The 17,118-nt window shown below is 45.6% G+C and overlaps 1 protein-coding gene across 1 annotated transcript in view; it reads right to left on the minus strand.

The window, feature by feature from the left end:
• The window catches only part of cacna2d1a (calcium channel, voltage-dependent, alpha 2/delta subunit 1a), a 152,827-nt gene that overhangs the window by 67,006 nt on the left and 68,703 nt on the right, over positions 1 to 17,118 (minus strand). Inside the window, 3 exon segments of the mRNA XM_056275601.1 lie at positions 1,670 to 1,805; positions 3,202 to 3,237; positions 10,031 to 10,090. Of these exon segments, the coding sequence (XP_056131576.1) occupies positions 1,670 to 1,805; positions 3,202 to 3,237; positions 10,031 to 10,090 (232 nt within the window).

Genomic DNA, 17,118 nt, shown 5'->3' on the forward strand with positions numbered 1-17,118 from the left:
CTGTTCTTCAGTGACACCAGTGGTTTTCACCTTGTCGTAAACCCTCTGTATTTATTTTCATGCAGGCGTCTCTTGATTGTAGACTTGGACAATGATACCCCTACCTCTCAATAGTGTTTTTGACTTCACTAGATGTTGCGAATGTGTTTGTCTTCACTAGGGAAAGAAATCTGCGGTCATGCACTGTAGATGTGTTCCGTGGTCTTCCAAGCCTTTTGGTGTTGCTGAGCTTGCCAGTGCATTCTTTCTTTTTAAGAATGTGCCAAAATGTTGATTTGGCCACTCCTGAAGTGTTTACTACCCATCTGATAGATTTCCTTTGCTTTTTCAGCCTAATGATGGCCTCCATCACTTGTATTGACACCTCTATGGACTTCATGTTGAGAGTTCCGATGAACAGCTACCAAATGCAAATGTAAATACTTGGAATAAACTCCAGACCTTTTATCTGCCTAATTTGTCATTGAATAATAATGGAAAAGGTCTTACTTGCCCATGAAACCACTTGTTAGTCAAGTGTCTAATTACTTTTGATCCTCTGAAAATGGGGTGACCATATATAAAACTGGCTGTAATTCCTGAACGGTTAATGCAATATATTTTGTCCAACCACTTAAATTAAAGCTGAAAGTCCACACTTCAATCACATGTTGGTTACTTCATTTCAAATCCACTGTGATGGTGTACAGGGGCAAAATTACAAATATTGTGTCACTGTCCAAATACTTATGGACCTAACTGTATGTGTTCTTGCAGTTCTTGTAGTTTTTGGATATGTGTTTTTGTCTTTGTGTTGCACTGCTGTGGGCTGGGGGAAGCAATGTTTTGTTTCATTTCATGCGTGCAAGTGCATGAAATGAAATGACAGAGTGTTTCTGATTCTGATTCTAGTAACTGAGAACAGGTACTTTACAGGACAAACAACTCAGCTAGACCCCAACGCACAGTGTGTCCAGTGACAGTGGTAAATAAAATGGTGGGTAAACTATGATACTCAATCAGTGATCATCTTTAAACAGCTGGCCACCAATATGAGTAATAGTTTCAAGAAAGCATTAGTCTATGCATTTTATTGATAACTTACATCAGTTTGATACTGCATATTATGAATTAATGTAACGAAGATTTACGTTAGTGCTACATAAATTGGGCAAGCCACAGTAAAGTCTGCAAATATAACGGTGAGTGAACAGTGTTTGGATGGATTTACTACACGGGTGAAAACGCCCACTGGAAAAGTTATCATGGCGGTAGCGGTCTATGCAACTCTCCTGCAGGTTCGCACGGGTGAATAGTGTGTGGGAGGGCGAGGAGCAGCTGGTGATCGGAGTGACAGTAAGTCCAGGGTCTGCCAGCCATTGGCTGGCTGATAGCTGGGCTATATATAGTGTGGTACGGCCTGGTCTGGACCTAGAACTGTCTATACCGCACAGAGAGCTGGAAGGCTAAGTTCAGCATCATGGGAACTTTACTGTAGATACTGGACACAATGACAACAGGCATACAAACACAGACAGACAGAGACAGACAGACAGACAGACAGACAGACAGACAGACAGACAGACAGACAGACAGACAGACAGACAGACAGACAGACAGACAGAGAAAGAGAAGGACATTTTGAGTTGTGAGTCAGCTTGTGTTTGTGTGAACGTCTGTTTGTACTTACAGCCTTCATAAATATCTGTGGGGATGTGGACAGCCGTGGTGTTGTAAGAGACCAGTCGTTTGAAGTCCGGGTCACGGGTAAAATCATCCGGAATGTATCGGTTCTTTCTCTCTGACTTTCCCTCGGTCTGGTTCAGCTGTTTTGAAACAAACAAAAACAGAGAGACCGCTGATGTAGCGTTTTAACACCATCTTGAGAAACCTTCGTTTTGGCCTACACGGGTGTGTATGTGCATGCGTGTGTGTGTCTGCGGTTGTGTACTTTGCATATACATAAGCACAAGTGTGTACATCTTAACTTTGACATACACACATGCAAATATACTGCACATATCCCCAGAATATAAAGTTAATCTCAAGGGGAGTCCAAGCGGCGTAGCGGTCTATTCCGTTGCCCACCAACACGGGGATCGCCGGTTTGAATCCCCGTGTTACCTACGACTTGGTTGGGCGTCCCTACAGACACAATTGGCCGTGTCTGCAGGTGGGAAGCCGGATGTGGGTATGTGTCCTGGTCGCTGCACTAGTGCCTCCTCTGGTTGGCCAAAGCGCCTGTTCAGAGGGGAGGGGGAACTGGGGGGAATAGTGTGATCCTCCAACGCGCTACGCCCCCCCCCCCCGGCGAAACTCCTCAATGTCAGGTGAAGAGAAGTGGCTGGTGACTCCACATGTATCGGAGGAGGCTTGTGGTAGTCTGCAACCCTCCCCGGGTCGGCAGAGGGGATGGAGCAGCGATAGGGACGGCTCAGAAGAGTGGGGTAACCGGCCAGATACAATGGGGGGGAAAAAGGGGGGAAATTCCGAAAAAAAAAAAGTTAATTTCCCTCATTGTTAATTAGAAGTGAGAAATAACGGATAACTGAATGCCAAATATTCACTGGACTGTCTTTACCGATAGCGGGGGAAAGCAAGACTCTGATTTCCAGGCAGTGAAACAGAAACCATGGGAGACAGATAGCGGAGAGGATTTGTCAGTCAAATGCAGTGTGACAGTAGCGCGCTGTGGGTGTGTGGCTCCGTCCCGATGGGACAGTGGAGGGGGATTAGATGCAGATCCCTGTTTATCGGAGCAGACAGATGACTTCTGAGGCCAGGGGAGGCATGCAGTATCACACGCATAAACAAGTGTCTCCAAATGTGTGGGCCCACAACATGTACGGGCCCTGCCACATACAGGAGACCCTTGCACGCACAAATGTAGTCCTGATAACAGTACAAATATACTGTCAGTAATTGCCCGTGCACACACACACACATGCACGCACGCACACACACATCGATGCATGCACAAACAGCCTTGCATAATGACTTCTTGTGTCTCTTCAGCACTCAGATCTCAACCTGAGGGCTCAGCTAGTGGTTTTAGGGATCCTCCAAGGCTATCTGCAACCTTTATTGCCAGATTTTTTTTTACCATGGCGACAAAGCCTGTGGGGTCTGGGGGGGGACATGCTGATGGGATTTTTCAAACATATAGAACAAAAAAGCACAAGGACACATTATGGAAAGTGGATGTGTTCAGGGAGTACTCACGGTGTCTTTGGCATTGAAGTAAACAATTTCGTCTCCCTGAAAAGAACGGTGACAGTGAAAGAAAAATGAGCAGATGAGTAACAAGTGATTTAAAAAGGGATAATACACAATCATTTTTAAACACACACACACATCTCAGTGGTAACATTATACAGCCGATCCTCCTCTTCCACCGTACAGTTGCTGTGATGAACCGTTTGTGTGACCGCTTTCCTGTAAATTTTGAAGGGGAGTGTGTCTGTGACCCCTCACCCTAACTTCCCCTTAAACCCTAACCTCAATTCATGACAGAACACAGGGCTGAGGGACCACAACCCCTTTCTCTTTTCATGCAGTTCCTTCTCTCCTCTGCATTTGTTTGTTTAACACTCAAAGTCTGAACAGTGTTGTTTTTCTCTCACACCATTGGGTCTCCTGTCAGTCCGCCGCCTAGCAGGGCGCTAACGAGCTAGCCTAGCTGCTGACATATGGTCGCCCCGAGGCTGTGGAGATGGTTCACTGGCAAGCACCACCTGCCTACCACCTCCTGCGTTGCAGGCCAGCAGCGTAGCAGCGCAGACAATCTGTGTCTGCCCCTGTTCCAGCTAGCGGTATCTGAAGTGGTTAGCGCCAGGCAGTTTGAGGGTAACGCCGTGGAGGCGATTAAGCTGCAGTATGTGATCTGGACTCCGGCATCTGCTCTCTGCTTTGCAGCAATGAGTGTTTGTAAGTTATCTCAAGAGACATGGAGTCTGTCCGGTGTGGGACATATGCTGATACGTGCATTAACACATGCGCCAGCTATGATGCATCAGCCAGAGAGACAGGGGGGGGGGGGCATTGAAAAAGTGATAGCTAGAGAAAAAGTAGAGAGAGCTTAGACACTGATAAGAGGAGATTGTCCTACGCTACTGTCTGTCAGGTCATGTTACTGTAGACAGTTGAATACCGAGTTGATGATAACACCGAAGTCACATCATCACATCCCTTGAAGAGGCCTCTGTGTGTATGAGAGGTGTGTGTGTGTGTGTGTGTGTATGTGTGTGTGTGTGTGTGTGTGAGTTGGAAGGAGCGAGTGAATGTTGGGATTAAAAAAGATAAATGTGTGTCATTTAATCGATGGCCTGTTGTGACTTAGTGTGATAAACTCTCTCATACAACTGTATGTGCAGATGTGTGTGTGTCCATTTAATTTTTTGAGACTGAAAGGTGGACTCTTTCAAGAGCCCAAAAATACCAAATCTATTTCTTTTTTTTAATTATTCTCTCTTTTTTATTTTCTCCCCAATTTTATCCTGCCAATTACCCCACTCTTCCGAGCCGTCCCGGTCTCTGCTCCACCCCCTCTGCTGATCCGGGGAGGGCTGCAGACTACCACATGCCTCCTCCGATACATGTGGAGTCACCAGCCGCTTCTTTTCACTTGACAGTGAGGAGTTTCACCAGGGGGACGTAGCGCGTGGGAGGATCACGCTATTCCACCCAGTTCCCCCTCCCCTCTGAACAGGTGCCCGACTGACCAGAGGAGGCGCTAGTGCAGCGACCAGGACACATACCCACATCCGGCTTCCCACCCGCAGACACGGCCAATTGTGTCTGTAGGGACGCCCGACCAAGCTAAAGGTAACACGGGGATTCGAACCGGCGATCCCCGTGTTGGTAGGCAACGAAATAGACAGCTACGCTACCCCGACGCCCCCAAAATAGAAAATCTTTTGCCTTACGTGTGCTCAAAAGTTTGCCTGACTGTGTGTGCGTGGTGACTTAACTAAATACTCACAAACCCAAAATAATGTTCACACACACACACACCTGTGTAGGTCTGGTGTTTAACTTTAACTGATTTAAGTCTGCAGGGAAAGAGGAGCAAACAGAGATTCGGGAAAACCACTCAGGAGAAGGAGGGTGAACTGTAACACACGTATGCATATGCATGTGTGCACACACCACACACACACTTCAAGTTTTATGCTAGCACATATGACAACTTTCATTAATGCTGTGTGAATTAACTTATTATAATCTATGACTGTTGACAGTAGACTGTCTCATTTTAACTGTAGCAGATTTAACACAGTGAAAACACATTTGTTGTCTAACTTGCTATGCAAACAGCTCACGTCCTGCATAATAAGAGTAAAAGCATATCACCAGTGTCAAATAACAACCAATGCTGATAAGTGCTGGACCAGACAGGGCATAAGAAACAAACAAACACACACACACACACACACACACACACACACACACACACACACACACACACACACACCAGTAAAACATGTTGAATGGGTGGCCAATAAAGCACCAGGGATTTTTGTAAAGTGGCAGGCTATTCTTAACATTTTGAGCATATTCTTTATAATACACTTGCAGGTTATACAATGAAGAAGATGAGAAGGCCCAATTTGGCAAATTAATGCAAATGATTGTTTGGATAAGTAACCTGTTTTAAGTCAGAAAACTGAAAACATTGTTCTCAAGCCATCTTTGCAGTCTCTCTTGTTACTGCATGGTAGTTACATTACGTGCAGGCAGTTCTGTAGTGGAGTCATGGGGTATATGGAAACGAGCTCAGGGCCAGTAATCATAAGGCCTCAGGTAAGATGTGTATAAACACTGATCTGAGACCAGTTACACTGTCAAGAAGTTCATCATGTCATGTGACCTGACCACTAACACAAAATAAGTTGGGTTTTTTTTTTACTTGACCCCCCGGATCTGACCATGCTGCACACACACGCACAAACATGCACACACACACACACACACACACACACACACACACACACACACACACACACACACACACACACACACACACATATAACGTGTGTGCAGGCAGTTTCATGCATGGCAAGGCCGAAAGTGAGATGCCAGCCTGAAGGGAAGATAAGACAAGGCGCCATTTTGGAGTCACACCATACAGCTGTGGTAAGACACACGAGGCCGTGGCGTTCTCTCCCTGACACGCCGACCGTGCTCACATCTGAGACGTGTCAAACAAGGAGACGCTCTCTCTCTACATGATGGGAGACAAGCTTGAGGAGATGTAGCATGTGAAACTGTGATACGCCTTCATGTGTTTTTATGGATAGTAGGGACAAAGAAACGCATACAAACTATGGGTGCAAGTTGAATGTATGGAAAAAATAAAAGTCACCTGGATTATGCATCGATGTCTCAGGAGCACTACCCTCTGAAACTTGTCTGTGCTCCAAAAATAATTCTGCTGTGTCCTGGCCTTAGATCAGAATTAACTCCGCTTGATGAAAATACATCCGAACGTCTCAGACTAAAATGCCCACCCAAGCATTTATTACCCAACAATCTGACTAACGACGTTACTCATCCTTTTGTCCTACCGGGCTTTGACACTGTTCCAATTCCAATTCTTTTCATATCATTCCCCCCCCCCCATTCCATTATCCAAGCCGCTTATCCGAATTCGGGTCACGGGGATGCTGGAGCCTATCCCAGCAGTTATTGGGCAGCAAGCGGGGAGACACCCTGGACAGACTGCCAAGGCCATCACAGGGCGCACACACACACACACACACACACACACACACACACACACACACACACACACACACACACACAAACACACACACACACACACACACAGACACACACACACACACACACCTAAGGACAGTTAAGTATAGCTGATTCACCTGACCTACATGTCTTTGGACTGTGGGAGGAAACCGGAGCACCTGGAGGAAACCCACACAGACACAGGGAGAACATGCAAACTCCACACAGAGGATGACCCGGGACGACCCCGAAGGTGGGAAGACCCCGGGGTTCGAACCCTTGACCTTCTTGCTGTGAGGCGACCTTGCTAACCACTGTGCCGCCCCTTTTCATATCATCTTTCCTCTAAATATGATTTGTGTGTTTTTGAGGTATTTTCAAACTGCTACCCAGATGACGCCCACCTAAAACACTCAAAAAACTGATATGTATTTGGTTCCAGTGATCAGAGAGCCCCTTAAAACTGACGAGAAACACATTATCTTTGAAAGCCAAGCGCCACAGGCCAACTGAACATCAAGCTCAAATTTGAAGTAAGTAATACACTTCAAATACCCGCCCCCCCCCCCTCCATATCTACTGAGAGCAAGGCAGCATTTTAGAAGTTGAACTTTTAATGAAGTGGAATCATTTAGAGTTGGCTAACAATGAAGAATTGAATATCTTTTTTTTTTACCTTTAAACTAATTAGATAAATGGTGAAGTTTAAATTTTTCCTAACAATGTACAAAAATTCTCATTTGTTATTCATTAAATAGCTGCCAAAAGTGTGAGACATTCTTCATTACAAAGCAGGGGCAAGTCATCTGTAACTGGCGTTGGTTATGACAGGGCCAGGGTTGGGCCATGGCATGGTCTGCAGCGAGGCTGCCATCGTGGGGATGGGGATTAGCTTCACTGGGCCTGCGATGTGGCAAAGTGATTGAAGGAGCAAAAGAATTATGTGTTCATATTTGCAGTACACTGTCCTCTAATGGGGCGGCACGGTGGCGCAATGGTTAGCGCGGTCGCCTCACAGCAAGAAGGTCAAGGGTTCGAACCCCGGGGTCTTCCCACCTTGGGGGTCGTCCCGGGTCATCCTCTGTGTGGAGTTTGCATGTTCTCCCCGTGTCTGCGTGGGTTTCCTCCGGGGGCTCCGGTTTCCTCCCACAGTCCAAAGACATGTAGGTCAGGTGAATCAGCCGCACTAAATTGTCCCTAGGTGTGAATGTGTGTGTGTGTGTGTGTGTGTGTGTCTATGTTGGCCCTGTGTGATGGTCTGGCGGCCTGTCCAGGATGTCTCCCCGCCTGTCGCCCAATGACTGCTGGGATAGGCTCCAGCATCCCCACGACCCTGAGAGCAGGACAAGTGGTTCGGATGATGGATGGATGACTTTAGACTACTGACAACCGCTTCAGCCAGACAATATGTGAATGTGCACCGGTACCCAGGTGTGAATGTGTCTGCTCTCCTCCTTCAGCACGCCACTGAAAAGCAGAACGGCCTCCTTATTCCAACTGTACGTGCCAACGATCTAAATCATCAGCCATAGAAACTAACTTCATACAAATTATAATTGATATGCCTTTAGAACAACATTGTGATGATGATGATGAAGATTGTGGGACAAAGCATAATTGTGGGCAGAATTATGAAGACATAAAACTCTATGCACTCACCTAAAATAAGCTGGGGACACACTTGGGAGTAAACAATTTGTTGAATAACATGGCTACAACAAAACAAATGGATCCATAAGAAGTCCGCGCCCTGCTACTAGATTGTGATGGATCGGCGGTGCGAGACGAGACATGATGCGGGCTGAACACACAAGTCAGGTAGGCTGCATCCGCCTGCTATTCAAACTGAGACAGCTCCAACCGATGATGCAGAAACAAAACTGTCCAGTAAGCTGGACAGCTTTCTTTGTCTATTTGACAAGGACATGCCGACACACATCAGGGACTGTATGGTGACCGAGGTTCACAGCGTCTCCGATCGTCTACGAATGAAGTAAAAGCGTTCCTTGGATGTGCTCGTGAAATATAGGGCGGCAGAAACCGGACTATCGAGAGCTTCTGGTCAAAGGACTTTTCAGAGAAATAACGGCAAGGAACCGCTTCAAAGAAATCATGAGATTTCTCCATGCTGACTCGAGCGTCTGTTGGCTGATAAATTAGCATATAAACCCGTTTTCTGCAACACAAAAGTGTTGAAACTGGTTGTGTTTTTTGTGCTTGAAAATAGCAACAGGATTTACAGATTACAGTTTAAACGCATTGCATTTAATACTTTCGCATTAAAAGTAGGTAATAGATATTATTTTGACGTCAAACATTTGCTGCAAAAGTGCCCACCGCTGGTAGGCGCATATACACGTTGGCTTTTTCTAGTGTTAAAATAGAAGTTTTTTTGTTTTTTTTTTACCACACATTCTGCGACCCATTCAGAACGAGTCCGTGACCCACTTTTGGGTCGTGGCCCACCACTTGAGAAACACTACTCTATTGCCTTCCTAATACTTTGATTAATGGGGGGTATCAGAAGGCGAAGCAGCCTGTGTGTTTGCGCGTGCACCCAAATGTTGCTGCTCTCTCATGTAAAACAATGACATTCAATTTTGTCTCAAGTCATCACAACATTACTTTTTTGGGGGGGATTTTTCCCCCTTTTTTCTCCCCAATTGTACTTGGCCAATCACCCCGCTCTCTGAGCTGTCCCGGTCGCTGCTCCACCCCCTCTGCTGATCCGGGGAGGGCTGCAGACTACCACGTCTCCTCCGATACATGTGGAGTCGCCAGCCACCTGACAGTCAGGAGTTTCGCCAGGGGGACATAGCGTGTGGGAGGATCACGCTATTCCCCCTAGTTCCCCCTGCCCCCTGAACAGGCACCCCGACTGACCAGAGGACGTGCTAGTGCAGCGACCAGGACACATACCCACAATCCCGCTTCCCACCTGCAGACACAGCCAATTGTGTCTGTAGGGACGCCCGACCAAGCCGGAGGTAGCATGGGGATTCGAACCGCCGATCGCCGTGTTGGTAGGCAACGGAACAGACCGCTACGCTACCTGGACGCCCTCATCACAGTATTACTGTGGTTGTGATGAGAGCCACCATCCAATTATGTCAATCATATCGGGTTTGCCTGACCGCCAGCCATGTGTGAGTGTGTAATAGAAATATCAGACATCTCACGTGGGAGCACAACAATTTGAGCTTGTACCACAAGGGCTCAGATTAGACAGCGGCGTCCCGGGTTTGAAATCAGACGCAGGACCTTTGCCGCTTGTCATACTTGAAGAAAGATGTGGTTCTCGTTCACTGACCTCATAGTCATCCCTCCACGAGTGCTCTATCTGTAACTTCTCTGCTTCTGTCGCCAATCTCTGAAAGAAGGGAGACAGGATGAGACAGAGAGAGAGAGAGAGACAGCAGGACAAAAGAGAGAAAAACAACACACATTTAGAACATCAACTTAAAGATTCAAAACACAGGATTGGAACCTGCTGTCGCTCACAAATTGATGAACACGTCTCTTAATACAAGGACCAACACTAAAGAAACATTAAATATGAATTTCTGGTTTATTTACATTGGTAATGGTTGTAAATGTAAAACAGGACAATACTTTCAATTACAATCAGTTGAGAGAGACACAATGCTTATTTTCAATCTATGGTTCAAAATCTTCAATTATGCATGTGATATACATAAACCTCTATTACATGCTTATCATCATGCTATTTAACCTAATGACAGCTCTGAGGTGACTCCCACCAATAACGTCAATACTGAGACTGTATTTTGAGAGGGAAAATACCTTATTTCCACTCATATACCTGCAGGTGTGAATTAGGGCTAGCAGGGACACAACGCTGGTCTAAAATTAGACACCTGTACACTTCATCTCGTCCCAGATCTGGTTCTAATGACTAGGTTAATGGATTCATAATGGGGGCCCGGCTTTTAATCTCTACCTGGTCCAGAAACGCACTGTACTATTAATTTCCCCCGGGAAATATCAAATCTAATTTTTTCCCCCCCTGCTTTCGCGTACGGCTCTGAGGGTTTGGAGTCGTGCGGAAAAGAGATTCCACGGGGGCCGGGGAGTAAATTAATTTAAGAAATGAGAGGGAGCGATGATGAAAAGAAAAAATATTGAATCAATTCTGCAGCTAAATTAAATGAGACAGTCACAAGAATAAGAAAGGTGGCACAGTCCGTTTGTGAATTGCATGCTGAGATATTAAAAGGGCAGCTTGGGTTCAAACTCAAATTAAACAAGACGTTCTTATTTGTTTCACTTGCTTTGGCTTTTCAATCAACTTTTCATGGTACTTCCAATCCCTCGGTATCGGCTGCAGTAAACAGGGCTGCCGCTGATGCATAACGGTGTAGCCCTTTCAACTAGATACCATTTCAAATGCACAAGAAAAGCAAGCATACATAATTAATTTGATTAACTAATCAAAGCGCAATAACACTCGGTGTCTCCATAATGCTCTGCGAGCCCATTCTCTTCTCTTGAAGGAGGAATGTTTGGCAGTGTTGACATGTTTTGCCCCACTGGCTTAATTAGCTCGTCTTCCTCTCAGCTTTCCTCTGGGGGCATATATGACCCAATCACAGCTTTTCCTTATTGCCACTCCATTATAATGTCTCTTAGACAGATACGCAGGGTGCAGAGGGGGATTATTATGCAGCATCAATTTGGTGAAAGTGCCATTGTTGGTAAATGACATTCATTCTTCCTTCCCAAACTCAAAAGTATTTGGGAACCAAACAATCCTGTTTTCATGGGATAACAAGATTCCCCATGCATCACACTGAGCCATACTTCAAATTGAAAGCCGGACGGAGAGAGCGCAACCTTGAATCGGCATCCACCAGCGACAATGTGTTATTTATTTATTTGTCTTTTTTTCCCCCTGAATGGACCCTGGCAGTCTGATCACCCGTCTGACATTGGCAGTCAGACATTTTTCAGCGAATCACCACAAGTAACAAATGGGAAACTCCCTTTCATCCTCCCTGGGGAGCTCCTTTTTTAACAGAGGGATGGCAGCCTTTGTGTGACCCTCTCCCTTGCAGCACAGTAAGTAGGCACATGCTTTTGGCCTGTATCTGCCAAGCCACATTTGAATAAGGATAAAAAAGGAGTGTAGCTGTAGAGGACAGTGATGACAGTGTCCATGTATGAAGGATCTAAAGGGGTTCAAAGATGGTTGGATCAGTTCATCTGGATACAACCTCTACTGACAGATACGTTTCATCACTCATCTAAGCGACCAGGCCACTCAGATGAGTGATGAAACGTATCGGCCAATAAACGTTGTATCCAGATGAACCGATTCAACCTTCTTTGATTTTCTTACTTGGCTTACTGAGCATGCATAAAGACGATATAAAGGGGAGTAGCTGTGTACGAGTGCTGTGAAAGTGCTGGCAAAAATAATATGCATGCGCAGCTGTTGAGTTGCGCGCGTGGATCTCATTTGCACTTGTGGATTTTGGCAGTGATATGCCGTCATACTTGCAGAGCAGAAATACTCCCTCGCGAGGACGGTTTTCCGCTTGCAGATACTGTTCTTTGTGTTTGTATCACGTGTACGCGCCTAGTTTTTATCTGCGCAGGTTTTGAGACTAATTAACCACCATAGTGCAGTCTACTATACGCAATGCTGAAATCCCCCAACCAGTTTCAGACAAAACACGTAAGCCGAAATCAACTTCCACAGACAAGATGGCTTATCAAAAGACATGTATATTTGGGTTGAAACTCCTGTCTGTGCCCCTGAGCAAGGCAATGGAGAGAAGAACTGGAGATGGTCCCCAGGTGCTGCACTGCAGCTGCTCACTGGTCCTATACAGTAGGATGGGTTAAATGCACAGGATGAATTTCGTTGTATGCTTGCTTACAATGACGAATGAAACATAAATGAATTAGACTAACGTGCAGGAAAATGGTGTAAAAACAATTGATGTAATCCGCTACCATCCCATAGCTTCAAGTCTTCATCTCCTAGTGTTGAGCCAATATGGCATCAAAGCATTTACACAACCCATCTGGGGGATTCCTGTGGGTGGTTAAAAAAGTTGGCAGCATTTGTGAAATCTTCCATAATGAAAGAACTCTGCTTAAAAATGGACTTTCAGAGATCGATATCTTATTTGTAAGGAGCTCTTTAGTTTCAGCCATTCACATGAATCCTAATTTATATGAAAATCCACCTCAAATTATTTTACCATGTCTTTACATTTCCTTTAAACTAACAGTTTGAAAATGAAATCCTTCCTATGGATTTGCCTCTGGATCACTCCCTGGGGCATGCTGATGCACGATGACACGCCTGGAGGCGGACATGCGGGCCGGTTGACGCACACTTGCCATGAAAACCTTCTCACTCGTGTCTCACTTGGGTCGTGTTTTAGCGAGAGGGATGGTGAAACCATGCAGCCAGCAAAGGAGGAAAGGTGAATTGGGGCTTTGTATGTGTGCTTTTGCAAAGAGAAGAGACACTTCACTGTGTTTTGAATGGTGTAATGGTGTTTGCCTGTGTGTGCCTTTTTGTGTGGAGTTTTTGCATATATATGTGTGTGTGTGTGTGTCTTCTCCTGGATCGCCACCTTGCCGAGGTGGAGAAGCTTGCGAGTACCAATGATCCCAAGAGCTATGTCACTATGTTGTCCGGAGCTTGGTTCCTGGTAGGGTCACCCAAGGCGGATGGGTCAAGGGGGAGGTTCCAGATGAAGTGCGATCCAACAAAGACCTCAATGACAGAACTGGTGGAAGATGTCGCCAGGTCACAATAGCAGTGAAGGCGGATGAAGGCTGCAACACCAACTGCATACACCAACAACGTACATTTTCCAACATAAACCGTTAAGTTGCTAGATAAACACTTAAGCTGAGTGTTTGGATTCAGACTCACAAGGCCACAACAGAAATTCAGGAAGTGTTTAATGGCTTCAGAGCCGTCTAGTTCTTTGACTTGGCGAAACCCACCTACAAACAAGTCAACACATCAACCAATGGCCCTGTATTGCCATAGAAATGGGCCGCATCTGCTCTTGTGGCAATTCGGGCTCCCAGTGAGGTGACTTCAAATGTCAAAGAGATTAATTAGTCTCATAAATTCACTCACGCAGTGGTCACAAACCCATCGATGTCAATTTAACTCTAAAGGACAATCCCGGTAAACCCCGAAGCATCATCAAATTGTAAGATACAGTCAGCGGTCAAGGCCTTGCTGGCTGATCTGAGTCAGTGTCTACCTGTAAATGAATACAGCTCTCATTTAGCGGCGAGGACGAGATGGAAATAACGGTGCGGATATGCCAGTCGCACACCACGAATGTAGAATTCAAAGGCCATTGACTTCTCAACTCTGGCAGGCATACTCTTAACCTTCTACCCGTTACTCTTCTCTCTCTCTTCTGTCTTTCACGTTCCCTCAGAAACTCATCTGATCTGTTAAATCTTTCTATCAAACACTGTCAAACTTCCTTCCCTCTTCAATTATTTAGGAGGGGAAGGTGTGTAAAACAGTGAATGAAGATGTTATCAGTCGATGACAGATACTCTGGGGTTATCGTCACAATAGGTGAAGACTGTAAAGTTTGGCATCAACATCAGAAGCACAATCTGTTTATCGACTGACTAAGTTTGCACAAGTATGCATTTGAAATTCGGCGTTAAAATCAGGAAGTAGCACAAAGGAACACACAGGACAGAGTAAAGAAAGGAACATCCAAGTTTAGTTGGAAAGGTAAGTTGGGAATCTCCCCCCTTTTTCTCCCCAACTGCACCCAGCCAATTACCCCACTCTTCCAAGCCATCCCAGCCGCTGCTCCACCCCCTCTGCCGATCCGGGGAGGGCTGCAGACTACCATACGCCTCCTCCGATACATGTGGAGTCGCCAGCCGCTTCTTTTCACCTGCAGAGTTTCACCAGGGGGACGTAGCACATGGGAGGATCATGCTATTCCGCCCAGTCCCCCCCCCCCTGAACAGGCGCCCCAACTGATCAGAGGAGGCGCTAGTGCAGTGACCAGGACACATACCCACATCCGGCTTCCCACCCGTAGAGAGAGCCAATTGTGTCTGTAGGGATGCCCAACCAAGCAGGAAGTAACATGGGGATTTGAACTCGTGATCCCCGTGTTGGTAGGAAACAGAATAGACCGCGACGCTACCCGGACACCCTAAGTTGGGAAATTTAATGAAATGCGAGTCCCTTTCACCGTGCTGAATAAAGAAAAGGTTTAGAAACATGGGGGGGAAAAAAGATAAATAGCGAGTCTCTGCTGTAGTATTTATACATACTCTAATATTGTACAAGGTAAGATACATAACTAGCAGGAATACACACAAATGCAGCATATTGACCCGAGTACTGCAGGTGTTTTAACAGTACAGATGAAGTATAATTTATATATTTTGTTAGGTGATAACTGTTCAAAGAAATTAGAGAGCCTGGTCGATTGTCAAAGAGAGAGAGAGCGCGAGAGAGAGGGTGTGTTATGGAATGAACACACACAATGTTTTTCTTGTTATGCCTTTCATTAACACCTGCTTCCTGTCGTCCTTGATGGATGAATAAATGCATTTTGCATTAAATGTTCAGTGAAGGTTGACTATTTGAAGAATCGGTGTGTCTGACATTCTTGTGTAAGAAGTGGGGTTGTTGTGAAGCGTCTAGTGTGTTGGTGTAGTGTTCTGTGCCTGTCACGTCTCACTCTCAACCTCCACCGCTGGCTAGTAGAAATGCGAACAGGAGAGCCGAGCACATACGTCTCTCCCTGCCAGTACATATCCTCTCCAACAGCAAGCCCTATGTAGTGCCTCCTCATGGTGACACACTGTAACTGGGTACACCTTGGACCCTGGCTGACCTACAAGGGACTCGGAGGAGGTCTGGCCCCTGGACGTGCGGTACGCAGGCCCACTGGTGTGTGGAAATTCCCTGATGCCCACGAACCATCCCCCAGCTATGGGTTAAATAGTGCCACTGCCTAGTGGACACCTTGGGAGAGGAATAGGCTACGGGAGTAAACCCCTACAGAAAAATCAACGTCCACAGTGCTGTTGTTTCTTGTTTTTCTTGCCCTTTTGTGTGTGCTTAAGTCGGCAAGTACTGCTGGCCTCGTGTGTGGCTGCCGCTTCTCCCTCTCGTAGCCCCCCCTTCCCATCCACCCCTACATGTTTGTGCTGTTTATCTGTTGTCTTTTTTCACTCCGTTTATTGTAAAGCGACTGAGTGTTATAAAAGCGCTATATAAGATTGATTTATTATTATTATTATTACTATTATCTACTGGCCAACACCTTCAGCCATCAAAAACTGTAGATTGTGCAGGTTTCCAGCAGCTGTGCATGTGCCCATGAACACGTGAGATGCTTTAGCATTCAAAATAAGTCAGGTCGAAGGGTCAACAGTCAAATGCCAGTAGGTGGAACAGGGTCACTTGCCATCTTTACGCACATCTCTTGACGTAAAGAAAGGAAAAAAGAAACCCCCATGAGACAGCATTGCTAATGAAGACCAATAAACACATCATAAATACAAGCCCGCTAATGGGCTGCTGTAAAAGTTGGACGGTAGCAGCAGGCGAGCTAACAAGCTGCTACAGAATGGCTAATGAGACACAGGACAGCTAATAAATTGATTATCTCGTGTTCAACATATCGGTTAAATCCTCCATAAGAAATCAAGGTGTCACTATGGATCAGGTTCTGACTCTGGACCAACATGTCAAGTGTCTGATTCACTCTTGTTTTTATCCAACTGAGAAACACTGCAAAGCTCAGGCCCACTGTGTCTCAAGCGGAGATAGAAATGTTAATTCATGCTTTCATAACATCCTGTCTTGACTACCGTAACTTCCTTTTCACCTGCCTCGGCAAAACATCCCTGGATCGTTTAGAAGTGGTCCAAAATGCTGCTGCTAAACTTTTGACCAGGTTCTCCAAAAGGTCTCATGTGACACCGACTGAATGTTCTTCACTGGCTCCCTATCAAATTCAGAATCCAATTCAAAGTTCTTGTGATCACCTATAGAGCTCTGTGTGGTCCAACACCTGCCTACATTAGAGATCTACTGCAGCCCTATGTCACCAGCAGGTCTCTAAGGTCCTCTGATCAGGGTTTGCTGGATGTTCCTCATTCTAGGCTTTAAACTAAAGGAGACCGTGCTTTTGACGTTGTGGCTCCTAAACTTTGGAGCTCTCTCCCTTTAGACTTCAGATCTGTGAACACTGTAGACACTTTTAAAAAGCAGCTTGACACCCATTTGTTTAGACTTGCTTTTGTGTAATTTTCTATTTATTAATTGTTCTTATTAATTGTTCTTATTATTATTATTATCTATTCATCTGTTTTTGTGTTTTATGTCTGCATGTATGTTTATGCTTT

Source organism: Lampris incognitus, chromosome 3 (genome assembly GCF_029633865.1).
Source record: "Lampris incognitus isolate fLamInc1 chromosome 3, fLamInc1.hap2, whole genome shotgun sequence".
Classification (NCBI taxonomy): Eukaryota; Metazoa; Chordata; class Actinopteri; order Lampriformes; family Lampridae; genus Lampris; species Lampris incognitus.